This window comes from Helicoverpa zea, chromosome 23, assembly GCF_022581195.2.
Source record: "Helicoverpa zea isolate HzStark_Cry1AcR chromosome 23, ilHelZeax1.1, whole genome shotgun sequence".
Classification (NCBI taxonomy): Eukaryota; Metazoa; Arthropoda; class Insecta; order Lepidoptera; family Noctuidae; genus Helicoverpa; species Helicoverpa zea.
Window position 1 is genome coordinate 6815017 of NC_061474.1, and position 23318 is coordinate 6838334.

The 23318-nt window shown below is 37.5% G+C and overlaps 1 protein-coding gene across 5 annotated transcripts in view; it reads right to left on the reverse strand.

The window, feature by feature from the left end:
- LOC124642025 (dedicator of cytokinesis protein 1) overlaps positions 1–10323 on the reverse strand; it is a 66986-nt gene extending 56663 nt beyond the window's left edge. For all 5 annotated transcript variants that reach the window (XM_047180320.1, XM_047180323.1, XM_047180321.1 and 2 more), the window contains exons 1-2: positions 10171–10323; positions 1706–1880 (exon numbers count right to left, since the gene is read on the reverse strand). In XM_047180320.1, the coding sequence (XP_047036276.1) occupies positions 1706–1880; positions 10171–10216 (221 nt within the window). In that variant the 5' untranslated portion in view covers positions 10217–10323. The remainder of the gene's footprint in view (positions 1–1705; positions 1881–10170) is intronic.
- Between the last annotated feature and the right edge of the window lie 12995 nt (positions 10324–23318).

Genomic DNA, 23318 nt, shown 5'->3' on the forward strand with positions numbered 1-23318 from the left:
AGACATTATTATTTACATTATCTTGAATGACAATGGTTAACAGAATCTTGATAAAACCAGGACTGACCAGGCTGAAGAGTTTGCATCAAACAGGTAAGTACCTACTCTTTGCGATAAAAACTACATAATTACCATGCTGAATTTGAAGAAAAAATCTCTATGTTGAAAATTCCCCCATGGCTTAGGTAGTGTAAAAAATAAGTCATATTTTAACAAAGTTTGATAACAATGTACAATAATAGGGACATTGATCAATCGAATACGAGGGGAATTTTCAACTTAATGACGCAATAAATACAGCCCACATAATAAATATAAATTCCCGATTTATTAATAGTACTATTATTGTATGGGGCTAACCCTTCGGTTAAATAACTATAATTGCCTTTAAGTAATTATATTTTGTCGTACATTTACAGTCAGTATTTCCTGTTTTATACTAAACAAGCTTGTCAGTATTATGACTCTTCCTACTCTATTAGAACGGGTATTTGTACTATACATATAACTAGGCACATATAAATATTTTACATTACTATTAACGTTAACTAATTAATATTCGTAATTCGCTATAGAGGAAAGTTTGCACCACTTACTGTTACTGTTACAGCCTTTTTATCCTCCCACTGCTGGGCACAGGCCTCCTCTCACACGGAGGATTGGATTGAATATCACTTAATAAAAAAAAAATATCCTGTACCCAGATTGAATTATGATTTTATAACAATTTTGACGCTGATTGGTTTAGGTTTAACCGAACAATAAAATTAGGAAAGGGAGTTTCTATGGCAAAAACCTAACAGCTAAGGATTTCTCAGTTTGATTTGAAAATACATTGAAAGTCGGTACTATACGCGTCATTCTTTTTCCTGAGTCATACAACGAGACAATCAGTCTACGAGTCAACTAAGAAAGTGATTCATGATTCAATTTGAAAACCATATGACCCAAAATTTCCTTAGAGACATCGTAGAAAAACCCCATAGAAACTACACATTCCTAGCCTACAATTAACAAAAAAAATACTACTAATTGACGGGGTCAGTGCCCGTGATTGATAATCGTTGCCCATTGCCGAATGAATCACTACTACACATTGTGTGAACATTCGTGACGTTGTGTGAGTAAGGTTTGTCTGTGTGCGTAAAACCGCTGCCTTTTAATTGAAATATTATCAGTTAGCAGTCATTTGCTACTATGTATTGATTGTATGCAATTTAATATGTTGTAATCTCTTCTCGTGTTTTGTTTTAATGATGCGGGTAAAAATCATACAACATACGGGCACGGTGTTCTTGTAACACCATACATACATTGTTTCTGTCTTTATCTGATGGGGTAAAAATATACATCCTGCACTAAGATAGTTTCAATGCGCTTTAATTTTATTGCCCTAAAGTTAAACGGACAGTTTTATACCTATAACATTGCATCCACTAACGTAAATCCAGATAAGAGTCGGCTGAGAGCTTGGACTACTCATTTTGGATGCGTATCTGAAGACCAACATTTTCTATACAAATCCTTGTCCTTTTCGAAAGTTTAATCCTACCTATGTGTCACCATTTTATTCCTTTTAATTTACACACATTTTCTACAAGCATTTTGCATACCGATGGAACGGTGAGATATGCTGTACTAATATAACTAAACACCTTCAATACAGTATTTCTACAATTAAAAATTCTTCTTCTTAAGTTCTTACCTGTCAACCACACAGTCCCTTATCTGCACATAGCTCTTAGGAAAGGCTCCACTCTCGTCTTTCTTGAGTATTTTGCCCCAGTACCAGTGTTCCGTCTCCCTCTCGATGTGCAAGAGTTCGCCGACGTCGAACGACAGATGCAAGGAGCCGGGTTTGGCCGTATAGTTGTAAATGGCTGTGAAAGAGGAGAAATAGAAATAAGTATTGGTAAAGGTAAGCTTTTAGAGGAAGAATATGAAGTCAAAATACTTGATTAAGGGTGTTAGCTTAATCTGGCAATCGATTCGTTTGAGACAGCTTGCTTAGTAGCTAGAGAGTTTTTTAAAGCCCAGACTCTAAGCAAAGCGGAGCAGAGCAGAGAAGTTTTTAAACTATCGATAGAAGTTCAGCAGTAACCCTGAACGCAGAAATTGTAGGTACTAGTTGTTTAAGAACTTTTCAGTTCCACTTTGGCGGAATCTGGGCCTCAGCAGTCTTTTTCGTTAGCTACTCCCAAAGCCCTAACGAGACCATAAGATTTGTAGAATGAGTCAGTCAGCACTAGGTCAAATAATATCCACTGTTACACGATTATAAGCTTACTTATAATCGAGAGGCTAGTCAAAGAAATGTAGTACAAATTGAGTTCTTAAGTCTTCAATTAAAGCTAATTGAGAAATCCATGTCGCAGTCGATGAGTAATAGAATTGATAGGTCATAGATGCCAGCTGTTCTTTATTCTTTCTAAAATACATTATTATAGAAGCTTTTGACCGCAACTGTAGTAAGTAGGCTGAAAATGTCTTGTATTTTGCAAAATGGTGTGCCTGTAACTATAAAGGACAAACTACTTGAAATTGAATTTATTAAATAATTAAAAGGGATTAGAACAATAGTGTTCCTATTGATATTGATTCAATTTTAGTTCCACGACCTTAAGCAATTAATATTTATACGGATTATCCTGTGTGGTTTCCTCAGTTTATAAATGCGAACTTAGATAAGTACGTACTAAGTACGCGTGTACCTGTAAATGTAGATCTCTAGGTTTACCTCATATGGAAAAGAGATACAATATGCATTCAAACGTATTTTTTCCACCTTCGTACTTGGCAATGAGCCAACCCAGTCAGCTATATAAGGTTTATCTATTTATACGATGTAGCTTTATGTGACAACATATTAAAGTTATTATCAAGAGTATCCAACTTAATTTGCAACTCGACACAATATATACTCCCAATTTAGCAGCAACTGCTGTCAATAAATTATAGCAATACCAAATCTGTCGCTAATCCGCTATAAAAAATTACGTAAACACAACGCGAAATTCAAACACTAAAATGCTTGCAGACCGTTACCCACAAAACAGATGCTAATGACTCGACAAATACTATGACATAATGAGTGAAACCTTTAAGGTTAACGTATCCTGTTACAACAATCATGGAGCATGACTGCAATGCTTTCTAGTTTTGGCAAAACAATACGAAGTCATCGATATAAAGAATGCATACAGTCGCGAGCAAAAACATTAGTGATTTGACCCTACATCAGTTCTCACGGGAATCGTCACAACCTTCAGGAACACACGCTAAATTGTCGTGGGAGCTAAGCTAATTCGGCAACCTTCATGGGCTCACATAACCAATTACCCGTGAGAAAAAATTTCAAACCATAAAGTAATCATCCTGTTGCACTATTTTGGCGACACCAATTAAAAACGTTCAACGACTAAAGCGGTTATCTTAAAAATACCAAGTCCTTAACAAGCCGTCGCAAATTCATTAAAAACTGACATCAAGATCAACTATAGCCTCAAACGGCTAACAGCTCACATCCTGTGCAGAGAAACGAGTGCAAAAAAAACGGAGTATAAATATGATATGAAGGAAAGTTAATGTTTAACGTTCATGTACTTACACAAACAATTAATCCGGGACAATAGAGGGTATTGGTGAGTCACGTAAGACGATACAACGCGGGAGCACCAAAATCGCGTTCGAACGCAACTTGAGCGCGTTGTGAATGCTGATGCGAGGGGCTTAGATCTAGTAATGGTTAGATAGGATAGATACTGTTCATTGATCATTTGAAGGTGCAATATTTTAAATAGGCTTTAGGGAACATTGAGGAAAGACTTGAGGGATAGGGGTAAAAATTGACATCTATTCAACTAAAGGAAGATTCAGATGGCTTAAGCGTAAACCCTTCTGTACCCTTTCCAATTTTGGGTTTATAATGCAATATTGGGTTGTCAGTATTTCATTTCAACTTACAATACCCAATGACAAAACCAAACTTATTAAAAAAAATATCCCTTTCATTATATCATTGGCGATTCAGGTTAAAAAGATAAAATAAATGTTATAAATAATATCCTATCGCTAGATGAAATATTTCAATTATTGACAAATCTATCAAACAAAACTTATTATCTACCAACAATCGGAACTGATTTGTTAAATTGTATAAAGACTCTATTGTCATAGCGGTAGCCCATAAATTTCAATGAATAGAGTTTTGATTAAGTATTTGAATTGATGACGGCTCAATTTAAGAATGTAAATAAAACATCAAACGATACTCTGAAAAAGTAATGAGTACTTTCTAAACGCCAGAAGCTATAAAGAATTTAACAAGCAACTGATGCCACTTCATCTCCGTTCAATATTGTATTAAAACCTAAAGATTTCACGACTTAAAAATTCCTTAGCTAAGATCTATCAAGGCAAAACACTAAATCTCTATTGAGCCACTTATCCAGGGTACCCTGAATCCATCAATTTTACGACGTCGTCTGTAAAACGGCGCGTCTAAGAGACTTATAAATCTATCAGACATCAGATCTCTGCACATGTCACCGATACTTGTCGTAATGAGATATTGGTGCTATACTAGAGCCCCACCTGGCTCCGCTCGTTTTCGGATGAGAGGACTAATGGCACAAGTGCTATAGAAGCCGTTTTATGGGTCATTAGATACATTGTTCGGGGTAAATTAGTATTTGGTTTATGGCTCGGATTTAATAGATAGTGGTGCATTGAGATGTAGACGCATGAATGAGTGGGTTCCATTACATATGTAAATGAGTGATCTCATACCAAATGTCATAATAACATCGCCTTATTTAGAATGCACAAATAATTTGTCAATGAAAAGTTGAAATCATAGACAGGTTTAGATCTAAATCGTTACACTATGTGGAACAACAGTTGATTTGCACAGAATCAACTGTTGTATCAAATCGACAAACAAAAAGGTTGTAATGGCCCAGATTTTTTACCAACCGTCTCTTAAGTCAATCGATTTGATGCAGTTATTTGCGCTAATGTAACAACAAACCGGATTTATATTTTTAGCTTCACATTCGCCCAAAAGTAACGGCAAGTTTTTGCGAGCACATCAGAAAATGTGTCATAAGTCCAAAAAAACTGCAAGTGGCATCCCAAATGTTAAACAAAAACATCTGTGGTTCACTTGAAGGCAAAGAGTGATCACGTAAATCAATTGAATCATTTTTATTACGCTGAATTGTTGATTGGATGACTTTATTGGCAGAGTGATGTTTTGACAGACATAATTGGACTTCCTCAGGTGACGGAAGGGGACTGAATGCGTGGATTGGCATGTAGGGACCTGTGCGAATATGTACTGTTTGCGCGTAGGCATCTATTAAATTGAATTTTATGATTATCATTTAATAATATACGAAAGTCTTACTATGTTTACTATTACATAAAAATATACATACATAAGCATAAAAAAATCGATCTTGACGTAGAAGTCAAACAACTTATAGTTTCAAATCTAGATAATTTTACTTCGATGACCCCACTGCAAACCACTTCGGTCGATGACAAAAACGGATGAATGACGTCGTAAACAAGTTAAGGCGACTTCATTCAACGAATGGGATCCGCAAATAAAACAATAAGAAGATCTAAATGCCTAACGAAAAAGGTCTGTAAAATATCATTTGTTAAAACTGTTAAAGCTGAGTCGTTAATTGAGTACATCTGGCGGTCTGGCACGCACTGACGAGAAATGTGTCGCGGATTTTGCGTGCTAAAACCTCTGTGGGCGGTAATATGTAGGATCTGAACTGTATGACTGAGATGCTCATAGTAAAGCCCTGATATAATGGACCTTCATGGACGTCTGGCAAATCGTTTTAACTACAAAATATAAATATATCAAAATTCGGCCATTTTCACAGTTAGACACTGATCAGTATATATTATTTGTGCTTTATAAATATTCTCGTGAAGTGAAGATGCCATAAAATTCCACTAGATAAAAGCCACTCCAAACGTAAAATGAAATAGCATAGAATTTGAGGAAGCAAATCAACAAGTGAACCATTGATAATATCTCGAAGTGTTTTGCACTCGACTTCGAGAAGATCAATTAGAACCTTCAATGATTGATAACAAACATTCCTTGAATACGAAATAAACAAATAATAATCTGTTTGGGAATGAGTATGAACGCAGCTGGATGGTAGTAGAGAAAGATTTCAACCAAAGAAACGATGGATTGCTTGCCTGAAAGATGATTATGACAGACAATGCTGCTATTTGTGCGATACCTAACATCAGAAACCTCATCTATCTATCTCTACCTCCTACCTCCACCTACTTATAGAAAAGGTCAGAAGGATTCGTCGATCGCAAAAAAAAATTCAACATAATTCAAATACATATCTTCTCGTACAGAGACGGAATGACCGTTAATCACGATCCATGATAGGCCACAAATAACATGGTTCCTTGTTCCTTGCAGTCCAGAAATAGATTTAAATTGTACTACCCGACCGAAATTGCGCTATCAAGACAAAACTGTGACGATTGAATGTGAAGATTAGCGGCAACTATCTCTATTGATATTGTGTTAATTGCAAGTGATAGGTCAGTGAAGACTTGCCCTCGCTTGTTCTAGTTACCCATTTGGGTTTCTGGGTCTCTTGTTTGTTTATCGATATTGTGGATTTGTGTTCTCAAGGAGATAGTTGCTCTAATAAATAAGAGAAATTCTAAATTGTAGATGTCATCAGAACGAGCTGTGTTTTCTGTATTTTTTCTTCTTCTTTAATGTCATCAAAAGTTATTGTGGTCAAAAGCGTGACTATCATGGAAAAAATAGGGTTCAACTGACTTCCCAAAAAAAGGATGTGGAGGGAGAAGGGGTTCTATGTTTACCTGTTTATTTAACTATAACAGTAACTTCGTCAAACGTAAACATGGTGCCAGATTCCTCGATTCCGCATACACGCTATAGTCCTATATTCCAAATGTGGATAGAATAACTCAACTCGTTAAAGCAATAAAAAGGTTGAACACATTTTGCAGAAACAGACACGAATTTTAGAAGTATCAAACACCTATCATCAGGGTATTCCCAATATAATGGTCTTTATCAACAAATAACTCAGTAGATTGGTCTATAGAGCTAATTGTCACTATAATTACATAATGATGCCGACGATACTGACTTATAATCATTTGTAAATACAAGATTGTTTGGTATAAAAACACTAGAATGACAAAAACATTAATGATGGCTTGCAAACACGTTGATCTATTCTGCCAATTATTACCTTTATGAGTTATTCATAAGACTTCCATACCATCCAAAAATTATTGAATGTATTTAGATACATACTTTGCAATAAGAGCTTATTTATATCAGAATAACATCATCATCATAAGACCACCTGAGTACAACGGCATTGCGACACTCAATCTCGATATACCCGGTCAAAGGCGCAGAGGCAGGCCAAAACTGCGGTGGTTGAGTGTCGTAAAGAAAGACATGGGAATCTGCGAACTCAAAGAGGAAGATGTCCAGGATAGAGCGAAGTGGAAGAAGAAGATACGGAAAGCGGACCCCGTCACAAGACGGGATAAACGCTCAGAAGAAGAATAACATCATCATCATATCAGCCAATTTCTGACCACTGCTGAACATAGGGCTCTACCAATGAGCTCCAACCATCCCTGTCTTGGGCAGCCCGCATACATCCATGAGACTAACGTATATGCTACCTCTCACGAATTTGAGGAATTTGTTCCTGGAGCACAAGGGTAATGTAACCACCAGAAAATTTCCATCAAGGTGCGAAACTACGAAAAAACTGAGAGTAAAGTTTATAATCTATAATATAAAAATGAATCGTTAAATGTTTTGGTAAGCGCATAACTCAAGAACGCCTGGATCAATTTGGCCAATTCTTTTTCTGTTGTATTTGTTATTGACAGGAGAAGGTTCTTATAAAGAAAAAAAATAGGGTAAAATGCTGAGAAGCATGGGCTGAAGTACAATCCAATTAAAAGTGAGCTGTTGGTGTTTAGAGGTAAAAATAAAAACCCATCGTATGTTCCGCCTGTAACACTCAGTGGGTCGCTCTTGAGGAGAGTAACCAAGTTTAAATACCTAGGACATATTGTTACTGAGGATTTAAAGGATGATTTGGATATGGAAAGGGAGCGAAGGGCGTTGGCTGTTAGGGGAAATATGGTGGCAAGGAGGTTTGCTGGTTGCTCAGTACCAGTCAAAATAACGCTTTTCAAAGCTTACTGCCAGACCTTCTACACCAGCAGCCTCTGGGCCAATCATACCCAAAAGGCTGACAATACCTTGCGCATCCAATACAATAATGCTTTTAGGGTGATGTTGAGACTGCCACCATACTGTAGTGCATCGGGCATGTTCGCGGATGCACAAACGGACGACTACTTCGCTATTATGCGTAAGAAAGTTGCGTCGCTAGTACACAGAGTCAGGGGTAGTACCAACAGCATCCTTAAAGTATTCGCGGATAGACTGGATGGGCCTGCACTGGATAGGTTTATCAGGCTGCATGTTTTACATGCAACTTGAGAACCCTTCCAGTGAATCAGGCGGTGTATTTTTTCTATTATTATTATTTTATAGATTGTAATTATCTAACATAGGTTAAGTTGTTTTTTGTTACTAACATTTTATGGGCCTTGGCGCCTGAATATAAAAGATTTTTATTTTATTTTTTTTTATTTTTTATTTTATTTATTATAGTAGGGGCGAGTTGGGTAGAGTAGGGTAGGATAGGGTAGAGTAGTCAGTTCACGGAAGCGAAGCTGCGGGTAAAAGCTAGTTGTCTATAAACATACTTCAATCATGTAGTTTGACTAACGGAAACTGTATCTGTGGCAGTTTATTTTCCTACATAGTTATTTTGCGAGTAAAATTGATAAAGTAAGATATGGTTACTATAGTAGTAATTAACATTTAGTTTATTATATTACACACATTTACTATATTATAGAGATGAATTCAACATTATCATTATTGTTTTGTTGAAAAACTTTTCCCTATTGTATTTCCTTATTTTTGTACTACAGATTTATGAGGCAAAATTGAATCAACACAAGCAAACGTACACAGCGTAAGTGACAACAGACATCACATTTTCACATATTTCAATGCTAAGTTTTATTTTTGTATTTTAGCAACATCAGCAAAGCTTAAAACACTTTAGTTTCAAATGAGTCTCCATACATCCTATGAACTATAGATTGAGTCCAATATATTGCATACAAAAAAAGTTCATTAAAAACTGTACCACTTTAAAGGCAGTATTCCGGGATAATATTTATTTTAGTCCAGCCGTAAAAGAGTAACAAATATTACATCCCCGAAATCAATTGTTATGAAAGTAAAAACAAAATTAGTTTCAATATACAACTAGAATGAAATGGCTGCTAAAACATTGCACTTGAATCACCTACGAACCAACACATTTATATGATTCAGATGAAACTTAGCCGACTAGTTTGTGAAATCTTGAACCAAAGTATGTAAAGTGACAAAAATTCAACCTCTCTGCCTTATCCTTCATAGAAACCTAACATAGTATTATCTCTGGTGTTATATTTATTTCTCTTTCACAAAACAATAGTTGTTTACTACATTTGGAACAATAACAAAAATTGTATTGAAGATCTGTTTACATTCTATAACTTTAGTACATTCAAATCAACTGATTTCAATGCCAAGTAGTATACTTATCTCCAATGATATAAGGAAAACATGATAAAACTTATAAATAAAAAGAATTTGCCAACTGCACATTATCTAAGAGTTAACTTGCTCATAACAATAGCGACATTATTTGTTTAAAGAAGGATCGATATTATAACATAACACTGTTCTCTTGAGTGCCATAAAGCATGCATAAGTTAGCATTGGACTTATTTAATCACGACTTTGGGAGTGGCCAGTGACAACAGACTAGTGAAAATGACATTTACTCAAACTAATTCCAACAAATTGTGGTTTCGTAACAGGATAACCGTTAGTACAGCTACAGGCAGCATTCAGTACATTCTGATACAATGTTTATATTTATCACTTCTCTGCGGGTGGTAAAATAGGAGACCACTCTTCGACACCAAGAATTTCTCATCAATTCACATAAAAAGCGGGAATCAAAAACAAACACTTACCAACGGCGTACACTTCTCCATCTTCGAGTTTACGCCAAACAGTCATTGTGATAAACACACAATTAATTTTATATTATTTTTTTCACTGAACGTAAATTCTGTAGCTCGTCATTTTTATTCTATTCTATTTTTGGATATGGCAATCCGTGTCGATGTCAATTCGACGATTCTGCCAATGACAAGTGGGATGACAAGCAAGTAGTGCTTTTAATGAAAAAAAATTAAAATAATAATTATATATTGATTTAAGACGGAGCTGTGGCCGATCTTGTGTAACTTAATGTGTTAGTAGGACGGCACTGAAACAAACAGAAATACATTTACATATATAAAAATAACAAGAAAATGTTAGTAACACATAACATACATATACCACAACCATACAAACTGAGGCCTAAATATAGGCCACAGTTTATAATTTAATATTGTTTTGATGTATAAACATCAACAGCATCTGGAGCAGTTCTGGACAGGAGTGGGATAAGAGGGAACGGAAATTAGTAGGGAGAGGAATTTTAAGTTTTTGGAGACGACCATATAAATCAAAGGATGAGTTGTTAGGACAGTCAAAAAATATATGGTCCAGGGTACCCTCATCCAGTCCACACTCGCAGAGGGATGAATCCTGCACCCGAATTTTGCGCAGAAAGACCGGTGTACAACAGTGACCTAACCGTATTCTGCACAGGACTGAAATTACCCTTTTAGGGTATTTTTTAAATTTTGAAAACCACGGTTTTGGTTTTACAACCGGTTGAATGGCGAAATAAGAGCTACCCTTCTTTTTGCTGGAGATGTTCCAGCATTCCTGCCACGAGGTCTCAAGACTCAATTTAGGGAGGTTTAGCAGGTCATGCCCTTGAAGGGAGAAGTGTACAAGGTCAGCAGACTCAGATGAACACGCATCTTTGGCCAATGCATCGGCACATTCATTGCCCGCTATACCGCAATGGCTAGGAATCCAGACTAAGTGAACTTCTTTCTCTTGCCTAGTGCAGGAGAAAAGGGACTTTTTAATATCCAGGACAATAGGAAAATGGAGTTTAGTTCTAAAGGGATTCTGGGATAGGGCTTGGAGACAGCTAAGGGAGTCAGTAAAGATAACTCCATAGCTAATCTCATGGGACTCTATAAAACGACAAGCTTCCAATAGTGCCACACACTCGCCTGTAAATACAGAAGACTCCTTCGGACATTTGAATTTCAAAATTATTTTAGAGTTCTGATAGTAAACCGCGGCTCCAGTACAGCCACCATTTGATTTGGAAGCATCCGTGAAGAACTTTTGAAACCCAATCCATCGTTCACCCAAAACCGCATTAAAGGCCGAATTTGCCGATGGGGAGTTTTTGGATATGCCAATGTTATAGAATATTTTAGGGGTGAAGCAAAGTACTTCATAGGGGTAATTAAATAGAGGAAGTCTGGGATATGGAGCAATGGGGGATTCTAAATTTTGAAAAAACCGGTATGCTTTTAGGAATAGGGGGATTTCTTTGTGTTCCCAATATTTGGAGCTGTGACAAAGAGTGTCAAGCTCTCTGAGTTTTGGGATGAGGGGGTGGGACGACTTGGGAATAACCCTGGATAGGAAACGGGAAGCAAGGTACTGACGTCTCAGGGCTAGAGGAGGTTCCGCGCATTCGACCTGCAAGGCGTTAATAGGCGACGACTTCATGCAACCTGAGATGATTCGAAGGCATTGAGATTGAATCCTATCTAAACCGGCCAAGGCACCTTTGTTGCTTGGAATCACCAAGTGTGACCCATAGTCCAGGATACTGCGGACTAAGGCATTGTAGACCAGTTTCATAGTGAAGGGATGGGCCCCCCCACCAGACACCAGCGAGAGCTTTTAAGATGGAGATTGCTCTTTCGCATCTTTGGATCAAATAGTTAAAGTGGTGAATCCCGGATAATTTTGAATCTAAGAAAACGCCTAAAAATTTTGTTTTATTATTTATGGGAATATCTTGTCCTTGAATGTTAACTGAGACCTGAGGGATCAGTAGTTTTCGGGAAAAAATCACTACCGAGCTTTTTGGGGCGGATAACGTGAGACCATGGTTCAAAAGCCATGTGTGCAGAGAGTCCAGGGAGAGACAGAGAGATGAGGCAGCGTCCGCAATAGATGAATTTACTACATACAACACTAGGTCGTCCGCGTATTGTAGAAGGTGGCAGTCACAATTAAGGCAGGAGCCAATGTCTGCTGTATACAGGTTGTATAGTAGTGGGCTCAGAACTGAGCCTTGGGGAAGGCCCTTCCACGTCTGTCTCACCTCAAATACCTCCCCCTGCACTCTGAGCATCAAAGAGCGAGACATGAGGAGTGCGCATATACATTGTACCATCTTACCCGGAATCCTCAGCTGTTGCAATTTTTGCCTGAGAACTGGAAGAAGGACGCTGTCGTATGCGGAAGAGATGTCAAGGAAAGTGGCTACAGCAGATTCATTTTTGGAAAAGGCTGTACGGATATCAGTAACCAAAATTGCCACACTGTCCATGGTGCTAAGCCCCTTTCTAAAGCCAAACTGATGGCTCGGCAGTAAATCCCTAGACTCCACCAACCACTCAAGTCTATTTTTAATTAAATGTTCCAATATCTTGGCCAACACTGAGGACAAAGCAATTGGTCTAAGGCCATTCGGATCATCAGCAGTCTTGCCGGGCTTCAAAAGGGGAATTACTATCTGAGCTTTCCACTGTTCGGGAACCCAACCAAATTGATAACAATAATTTAATATTCCTAAAAAATACTTTTTTGCTTCAAAACCAAAATGAACTGCAAATGAGTACGGTATGCCGTCTATGCCTGGGGCGGAATCCCTAACATGACGTAACACCGCATCAAGTTCCTCCAACGAAAATGGTTCATTCATAGGATCGTCCAAAATATTTACAGACGGGAGCAGAAGTTCTGAGGAAGAAGGAACATAGGCTGGAGCAATTTTGTCGAAAAAGGATTCAGCAGTTTGTCTCGAGATAGGGGAAGAGATAGATGGGGAGCAGCCTCGCCTGAAACGATTAATGCTCTTCCAAACTGCTGAAATAGGAGTGGAAGGGGATAGAGAAGTGCAAAACTTAACCCAACCGCGACGTTTCTTCTTGCGAAGAAGCCGTCGAGATTGAGCTAACACTCGTCTGTACCGTATAAGATTGACGCTATTCATCGCATCATTGTACTGTTTTTCGGCCTCTTTTCTTTCTTTAATAACCGATGTGCATTCTTGATCCCACCACGGGGGTGACGGGATTTTATTTCTGGCACAGTTGCGCAACGGAAAGGTAGAGTCTGCGCTTGAGGTAATGGCCGAGATAAAGCCATCGTAGCAGCTCTTAGCATGGCAGTGACCAGAAGAATCTTGGAAACTTGAATTTAAATTTGGAAGCGTACTAATTTTCCCCTCCAGTAAAGATGCAAACTTCGACCAATCAGGTTTGGACAAGTTGTACTTCAATAGTGGAGGAGAAGTTTTCTCTAAATAAGTTTTATTAATTAAAGTTACAACAATGGGGAAATGGTCGCTACCATGCGTCAGAGTAGTACATTCCCAATGAATTGATGCCGCCAACTCAACTGAACAGAATGTGAGGTCTACACAACTCTTTTGCTGTCCTGGAAGGGATCTACGAGTAGGGCTACCATCATTTAAGATGCAAAGGTCTAAATCATCCAAGATTTCTACTAAACCTTCCCCAAACGAATCACAACGATTGGAGCCCCATCTAAAGTGGTGACAGTTGAAGTCACCCATGACGAGCACAGGTCCTACTATGCTATTCAAAATGTCCCTAATGGTGGTTAAAAACCTACGCTGAGGATGGGAAATATACACCGATAAAACAGTGATACCCTCAATTCTACACGCAACTATATTCATATCACCATCCAGAACCGGAAGGGACAAGGTGGAGAGGGGGACACGATTATTAACAAGGAGAGCCGACCCTCCATAGCCATCAGATCTGTCACATCTGAGAATATTAAATAGTGGTATATTAAAACTGAGACTCGGGGTGAGCCAAGTCTCAGCTACAGAGCAAGCCAGAGGCTTGAATTTGTTGAGGAGGAATATGAGGTCGTGCTTTTTATGCCACACGCTCCTCACATTCCATTGAAGGAATACTTGGCGAGGCGCCATTTCTAATATTTGATAAAAGGTTAGTTAATTGGTAGGCAACGTTGGACGGTAATTGGGTATTATTGGTGGATAGGATTGTAGATAGAAGTTTAATAAGTATATCTATTATTGAGGAAACATTACTATCAATGAATGGGTTATTCAGAGCGCAGCCATCAGGCTGTGAAGGTGCAGGGGAGTTAATAATCTGCTGATGGGCAGCTTTATCATAAGAGGGAGATAGAGGGGCATGGGTCCTTGGCTTAAGGAAAACAGTTTTGCGGTATGACTGAGTGGGGGCGGGAACTGCTTTTGCAGCATTCGCATAATTGCGAGAAGCAAGTGGGACAGATTTGCTAGCTTCAGCATATGAAAGGGACTTCTCAGCCATAACCGTCTTAATGGCCTTCTGTCTACCCAACTCCGGGCATGACTTGCTATTTGCAAAATGATTCCCTGAGCAGAGCACACAGAATGCCTCCGCCTCAGAAGTGCTGCAACCATCACCAGGGTGATCATGGCCGCACTTACTGCAGCGAGGCTTGGACCGACACACTAGTTCCACATGACCAAACCTGCAGCACTTACGGCACTGGATGGTGGGATAAACATATTGCTGAACTGGAAGGGAAGTGTAACAGCAAAAAACTCTTTGAGGCAATACTTGGCCATCAAAGGTAAGTACACATGTCTCTGTTGCCTTGAATTCAGTTACTCCATCTATAACTACTTTCCTGCTTATGCGACGAACTTTCAGGATTTCACCACAACCTGAAGGGACCTGTAAGTATTTTTGGGCTTCCTCTTCATTTAAATCTGTGGGAACACCAGTCACAACTCCCATCCTAGTTATATTAAAAGTGGGGATTGAGGCAACATAGCAGTTCTTATGTAAAATGCTGTTGATAATAAATGAGTTTGCATCCTGAGGGGATTTAAACTCTACAGACACACGGTTCCTACCAACTTTTTTAACACCATCACGGACAACGTTAGTAATATTATGTTTTTGTAGGAATATTCCGAAAGTAACAGGGTGTAGAGAGGTACCGGCGTTAGGCTGGGGCTCCAATCGAGAGACATGAACGATAAAAGGTGCCTTATCAGTAGCTGAGTACCTGCTGCGGCCAACTAGGTTCCTTTGTTGTTTGGATGGCGGGGTTGACACGCTAATGTTAGCATCATCTCCGGAGCGTTTCCTGGTATACGAGGTTGATGGGGTCTGGGAGTCCGCGATGCTGCAAGCAACATCAGCGAGTTGGGATAGCGGATAGTTGGGGGAAAGAGGAGCATATGCAGAGATGTCTGGAGGATCGGGATCGGGAGGTTTATTTTGATCCATTATGCTTATAAACAACTAGTAAGTTACCGAAATAACAGTACACCACAGGAGACAAACACAAGGACAACACACAAACACAAAACTAAGTCACAAAAGTTCACCAAAACACTTAAAACGGCTGAAAATTCTAGGCACACGTGCTAACCAAAGACACTCTGTGGCGAGAATCCCCCTCGTCATTTTTAGTTTTTATCAAACCAATTTGACAAATTGTGACAGCGTGAGCAGTGTTGCCATTACGCAGAAGCCAGAACCAACTATGTGGACAAAATGGAGTTGTAGTTGGTAACTTTTTGTAAATCATGTGTACATTATTTTTTACTTTCTTTATTGACATATTAAAGTTCCCCATGCCAAAAAATACATATATATCGATGCCAAAATATCAGTCAGGAAAGCAAGAATTGAGATAATGAATGAAAACTTATCATGTTGAACATTTAAAACTCTTTAAACGTAAGTGGTTACTTAGTTTACCTCTGATTAACTATTAAAATAAGCTTCTTAAGTGAATTCTTTACCAATTTAAGTTAGTTACTCCTTTTGAAAATCACTCTTTACCACCCATTTGATTATAAATAAATATTATACCTGGCAATTCATACAAACATACCACAGTTTTTTCACATCAGTCTTGGCCAGCGCTGTGGAACAACTGTTTTGAAAGAATATTTCATGGAGTACAATTTTGTTACAGATTATGCTACCGGCATAAAGTTGTGATGATACTTTTCGTAACGGATAAATTGGGACGAACCGTATAATAAAAAGTCGAATTTCAAAGTTGCTTGAAAGATAATTTTATCGTATTGAGTAAACACTGTCTCAGATTAAGCTTATCCATTCCCTAACTCAGAGGTTGAATGCTTATTTTAACAAACAAACTTTACTGCTGGCTTATTCGCTAACTTTCGAATTCTCAGATGTCAACTGGCCTCAGTTGTCATCGGAACTTTGATGTCAACCTATAAGTTCAAAACATTGGTATTCTGTATCGCATGAAGTGGATATCGGTGGATATCGTTACACGGTTGCTGACGCCAAAACTACGATGACAACTTGACAACTCTATTTTTTTATCGACTATTATACTGCTAAGTAGGAAATACCCTATTAGCATTACATTACTACGTTTGAGAGAACGCTTTATTTTCAGCGTGTTATATGTTTATAAACAATCTGTGGCGGTAAAATTCAGTATTTGCTTTCTATTGTGTGTGAACTTGGTGTCTAAAATTCCGTGTGGTTGAACAATATTTTAACTGAGAATATTGTGAGTATTGTAGTTATTATAAATTTTACAACGTAAACAATATTTTGATACGTAGATTCCTATGTTTTGCATGCAAAACAAAAATTGGTACACTACAGGAAGGTAACTTTACGTACTTGAGTAGGTCGTCCCATACATTGAGAGCATCGGTTACCTCACTTACTAAATGAAGGTTGAGACATGCTGCAAATTAGTAACATCAAATTATGTAATATTGGTATTTATTTAACTTTTTACGTTATAAATTCTTACTTTTAGCTCAATTGCAACAGCAGTGTTTTGTTGAGGACGTTGCAGAAACGGACGTAACTCTGCCGAAACTCGCTGAAACCTTGATTTGTTGATACGGAAATTTGCCATGAATTCCTTCTCCCGTAAATCCAGAGAATTATTGAAATCTCGCATACGACGTTTCTGGATTCTGGATAAACTTCGTTTTGTCTCTTATTCCACAAATGCCAGCAAAAATACACGCGAAATTTTTATTCCACACAAAGAAAGATAAAACAAATTAAAATAATACAAATAAAAATAACACTATCAAAAAATAAAGGAAACGACTCAGGGTTTGTATTTCTATTGGAATCGCAAAATTAGAGAAATCTAATATGTCTGATGCAACAATATAGTATAGACATCCCAGTGATGAGGCATAAAACACTGCTATTTGTAGTGTATTTCAAAAAATGACATTGGCTATCAATTTGATGTCCACTGGGCTTACGGAATCGCAATATAACGTTTATCGATACAGAAACCGCTGTCAAAATGAGTCATGGTGGATATCAGCCTGTGTCGATGCTGATGACGTCATCTCATTTGGTAACTGGCGTTAGCGAATAAGAAAATAGCTGTTTGACAATTTACTGATGTACACTTTACCAATTGATGATATCTGCGAGCTGTCAGTGGAGTTAGCGAATAAGGCTACAGCTGGCTTATTCGCTAACTTTCGAATTCTCAGATGTCAACTGGCCTCAGTTGTCATCGGAACTTTGATGTCAACCTATAAGTTCAAAACATTGGTATTCTGTATCGCATGAAGTGGATATCGGTGGATATCGTTACACGGTTGCTGACGCCAAAACTACGATGACAACTTGACAACTCTATTTTTTTATCGACTATTATACTGCTAAGTAGGAAATACCCTATTAGCATTACATTACTACGTTTGAGAGAACGCTTTATTTTCAGCGTGTTATATGTTTAAAAACAATCTGTGGCGGTAAAATTCAGTATTTGCTTTCTATTGTGTGTGAACTTGGTGTCTAAAATTCCGTGTGGTTGAACAATATTTTAACTGAGAATATTGTGAGTATTGTAGTTATTATAAATTTTACAACGTAAACAATATTTTGATACGTAGATTCCTATGTTTTGCATGCAAAACAAAAATTGGTACACTACAGGAAGGTAACTTTACGTACTTGAGTAGGTCGTCCCATACATTGAGAGCATCGGTTACCTCACTTACTAAATGAAGGTTGAGACATGCTGCAAATTAGTAACATCAAATTATGTAATATTGGTATTTATTTAACTTTTTACGTTATAAATTCTTACTTTTAGCTCAATTGCAACAGCAGTGTTTTGTTGAGGACGTTGCAGAAACGGACGTACCTAACTCTGCCGAAACTCGCTGAAACCTTGATTTGTTGATACGGAAATTTGCCATGAATTCCTTCTCCCGTAAATCCAGAGAATTATTGCAATCTCGCATACGACGTTTCTGGATTCTGGATAAACTTCGTTTTGTCTCTTATTCCACAAATGCCAGCAAAAATACACGCGAAATTTTTATTCCACACAAAGAAAGATAAAACAAATTAAAATAATACAAATAAAAATAACACTATCAAAAAATAAAGGAAACGACTCAGGGTTTGTATTTCTATTGGAATCGCAAAATTAGAGAAATCTAATATGTCTGATGCAACAATATAGTATAGACATCCCAGTGATGAGGCATAAAACACTGCTATTTGTAGTGTATTTCAAAAAATGACATTGGCTATCAATTTGATGTCCACTGGGCTTACGGAATCGCAATATAACGTTTATCGATACAGAAACCGCTGTCAAAATGAGTCATGGTGGATATCAGCCTATGTCGATGCTGATGACGTCATCTCATTTGGTAACTGGCGTTAGCGAATAAGAAAATAGCTGTTTGACAATTTACTGATGTACACTTTACCAATTGATGATATCTGCGAGCTGTCAGTGGAGTTAGCGAATAAGGCTACTGCTGGCTTATTCGCTAACTTTCGAATTCTCAGATGTCAACTGGCCTCAGTTGTCATCGGAACTTTGATGTCAACCTATAAGTTCAAAACATTGGTATTCTGTATCGCATGAAGTGGATATCGGTGGATATCGTTACACGGTTGCTGACGCCAAAACTACGATGACAACTTGACAACTCTATTTTTTTATCGACTATTATACTGCTAAGTAGGAAATACCCTATTAGCATTACATTACTACGTTTGAGAGAACGCTTTATTTTCAGCGTGTTATATATTTAAAAACAATCTGTGGCGGTAAAATTCAGTATTTGCTTTCTATTGTGTGTGAACTTGGTGTCTAAAGTTCCGTGTGGTTGAACAATATTTTAATTGAGAATATTGTGAGTATTGTATGTAGTTATTATAAATTTAACAACGTAAACAATATTTTGATACGTAGATTCTTATGTTTTGCATGCAAAAAAAAAATTGGTACACTACAGGAAGGTAACTTTACGTACTTGAGTAGGTCGTCCCATACATTGAGAGCATCGGTTACCTCACTTACTAAATGAAGGTTGAGACATGCTGCAAATTAGTAACATCAAATTATGTAATATTGGTATTTATTTAACTTTTTACGTTATAAATTCTTACTTTTAGCTCAATTGCAACAGCAGTGTTTTTTTGAGCACGTTGCAGAAACGGACGTAACTCTGCCGAAACTCGCTGAAACCTTGATTTGTTGATACGGAAATTTGCCATGAATTCCTTCTCCCGTAAATCCAGAGAATTATTGCAATCTCGCATACGACGTTTCTGGATTCTGGATAAACTTCGTTTTGTCTCTTATTCCACAAATGCCAGCAAAAATACACGCGAAATTTATATTCCACACAAAGAAATATAAAACAAATAAAAATAATACAATTAAAAATAACACTATCAAAAAATAAAGGAAATGACTCAGGGTTTGTATTTCTATTGGAATCGCAAAATTAGAGAAATCTAATATGTCTGATGCAACAATATAGTATAGACATCCCAGTGATGAGGCATAAAACACTGCTATTTGTAGTGTATTTCAAAAAATGACATTGGCTATCAATTTGATGTCCACTGGGCTTACGGAATCGCAATATAACGTTTATCGATACAGAAACCGCTGTCAAAATGAGTCATGGTGGATATCAGCCTGTGTCGATGCTGATGACGTCATCTCATTTGGTAACTGGCTTTAGCGAATAAGAAAATAGCTGTTTGACAATATACTGATGTACACTTTACCAATTGATGATATCTGCGAGCTGTCAGTGGAGTTAGCGAATAAGGCTACTGAACAGAAAAATACTACCATAGATAACAAACAATCTCCATAAAAACTTATCGAGTTATCGCTATGATAAACATAAAACTTTAGATAGATTGATAGTTAACAATGTGGATGTTTTAGATAAAGATAGTAGTCGTTTATTGATAAACTTATTTTAAATAATCTGCTGACCAATGGTAAGTTGGTTTAGTTTTATCTAAACGTAGGTACTAATAATATTTCTTTTTGTAGGTACTGATCGATAGGTATAGACATATAGATCTGCTGATAGTTAGGAACCAAGGCCTAGCTACACGACCCCGCCTGTGTGCGAAACCTATGACGCGCCCTGAAGCGCCTCATTTTCAAAACGGTTTCATATAAATACCTATACAAACCAGTAGTGCAGGTGCGGCCAATTTCATGCAACACTTGTGGCCGGCAGTTACAGCCGGCAGGTAGCATTCGAAACGTGCCTTTATGTTCCTTTAAGTGTCTACCTACTCCTTATATTACATCAGTCTGAATTGGGCAACAAAAAAAACAAAACCATCACGAGACACCTTCTTTGTCAGTCAGAATTCCCACCTTTCCTGACAGATCCTGACAGTTCAAAAGTTACGCTACAATAATATTTTATCTTACTAACTTTGCACCGCGACCTTTGGGCTTTCAAGTCCCTTGCTTTTCGTAGGGAAAAAAGGGAAAATGACATGTTTTGACAGTGATACGCAAAATATAAAACACCATTATTTTATGGTAAGTAGATACTAATATTTTATGTACCTACATAACATCAAGGTTGTTCTCCTAAGGGATCAAACGGAGGAAGAGAGCTGTTTTCAAATATCATTGGCTAAATGAAGTCTGATCCGGAGTCAGTTTAGCCAACATCGCGACATTTCATATTTTGTCATCGATGTTCCAACAGTATTATTAGTAGTACCTACAATACATACAGTAATGAAAAGCACTTAATGAGATGCAGCGGCGGCCCAAGCCATTGCGAGGCTACGTGCGGCAGATCTATGCGAGGCCCTTTGTTCTACGTGAAAAGTATGAGTTGTGAGAGTAAGCTGGTGATTTGATTTAGCTAAACGTCATGTTTGAGGAGAATGAATGCTCAAGTTAAAAAAAAAAAAATACTACAGTTTATATTTAAAGAATCACAAAATTAACAAATATTAAAATGATCTGATGCATGTGACTTTTCTTAAGACTAAAATATTTAATTAAAGCAGAATAATCGAATGAATGAGCAACGTCATTTTCGATCGAAGGAATAGCAGGGGCTGAAAGTCGATCTTGTGTCATCGAATTCCTTAAACATTTTTTAATAATTTTAGGCCTCGAAAAACTGCTTTTTCGATATTATTATTTTATTATTCGAATTCTCAAGAATATTTCGGTAGTGGGATAAATTTCAGTCAAATTATTTTCTAATATACAAGCTGTTGATTTGCATCCGTGCCATAGTCAAGGACGTAATTATGCTAATGATTCTCGACACAAATCAATAAGAAAATTGGTACGTAATTTTTTTTTAATTTTTTTTTTTCGGAATTCCGTCAATGTCATCTAGCCGTATTTGAACTTGACGCGTGTGTTACTGGCCTTAAAACCGTGCTGCGCCCTCACACAAACGCAAACACAAAGCATACGCAACGATTATTCATAATTTTCATTCATAAAATTGGATTACTTCTGAAATACTACGACATTACAATAACAAAAAAAGCAGTACATATTAGCTATTTCCCGTCCATTGTAATTCCAATCGATTAATTACTTATTTTATGACCTCCTCCTGAAGTATGGCACAAATGCAAATCAACACCTTGTATATTATTTCAGCACCGAGATAATATTCAGCTCTTCGTATAACTGATTCAGGGCCGTCTCTAGCTCATCGAGCGCCCGGGTGCAATCATGACCCAGTCGCCCCCTATGTATTGAAAGATTGTGACTTGAGTACTTCGAACGTCGTAAATAAGAATGTTCAAACGGAAACTAGGAGTTATTTTCTTGCTAATAAAATGACTTAAAAGCGGCGCTACCTTCTAGGTTCGGTTAAAATTGGATCAAATGCAAAATTTTTGAGCTTTGGGTCACTAAAGCACCTCTAGCTGTACAATAAACAACAGTGCAAGGAAGGTAGAGTCGCGAGAGTAGCGAGCGCGAAAAATTTTGAGTTTTGGGACATAAAAGTAGGTACTCTAATCAAGTTAGAAGGAAGGGTACTGTCAAGTAAACAGCCGCGAGCGTAGCGAGCGCGAATTTTTTTAAATTGTTTGTTTAAGAACTCTCAAATTAAACTCAGAATTAAGCACAAATAAAAAGAATCCGCGACTGGATCGAGAGCCAGTTGTTTTTGTTACTTTGGTGTTCCAACTTTTTGTTAAATTGAGGACTCAAAAAGTAAACGCAGAATGAATTAGAAATAAAGAAAAATGCACATTTTTTTTCTTGGACCAGATATATATTTTTTAATTATATTTTTTTTATATTAGTGTGGGTTGTAGCGCGAGGCCCCCCCAAGCGCGAGGCCCTGTGCGATGGCACAGTTCGCACACCCCTAGGGCCGCCACTGATGAGATGAGATATACTTAATTTAAATTTTAAATGCGAATCAAGTACCTAAGTAGTGTAAAACTTCAATAGTAGCTAAGCTACTTTTAAAACCACCAGGTTAGGTATGAACTAGAAAGCCAGTAGATAGGAAGTCTTATTCGAATACGTATAACCAGAATATATAATCCTAACTAAGCCAAATAGCTGGTTTCAGTACAGTAACAATAAGAAACTTTCTAATAACAGCGAAGTTATATCCCATAACACAAGTTGTACTAGCTCAGTCGCGTGA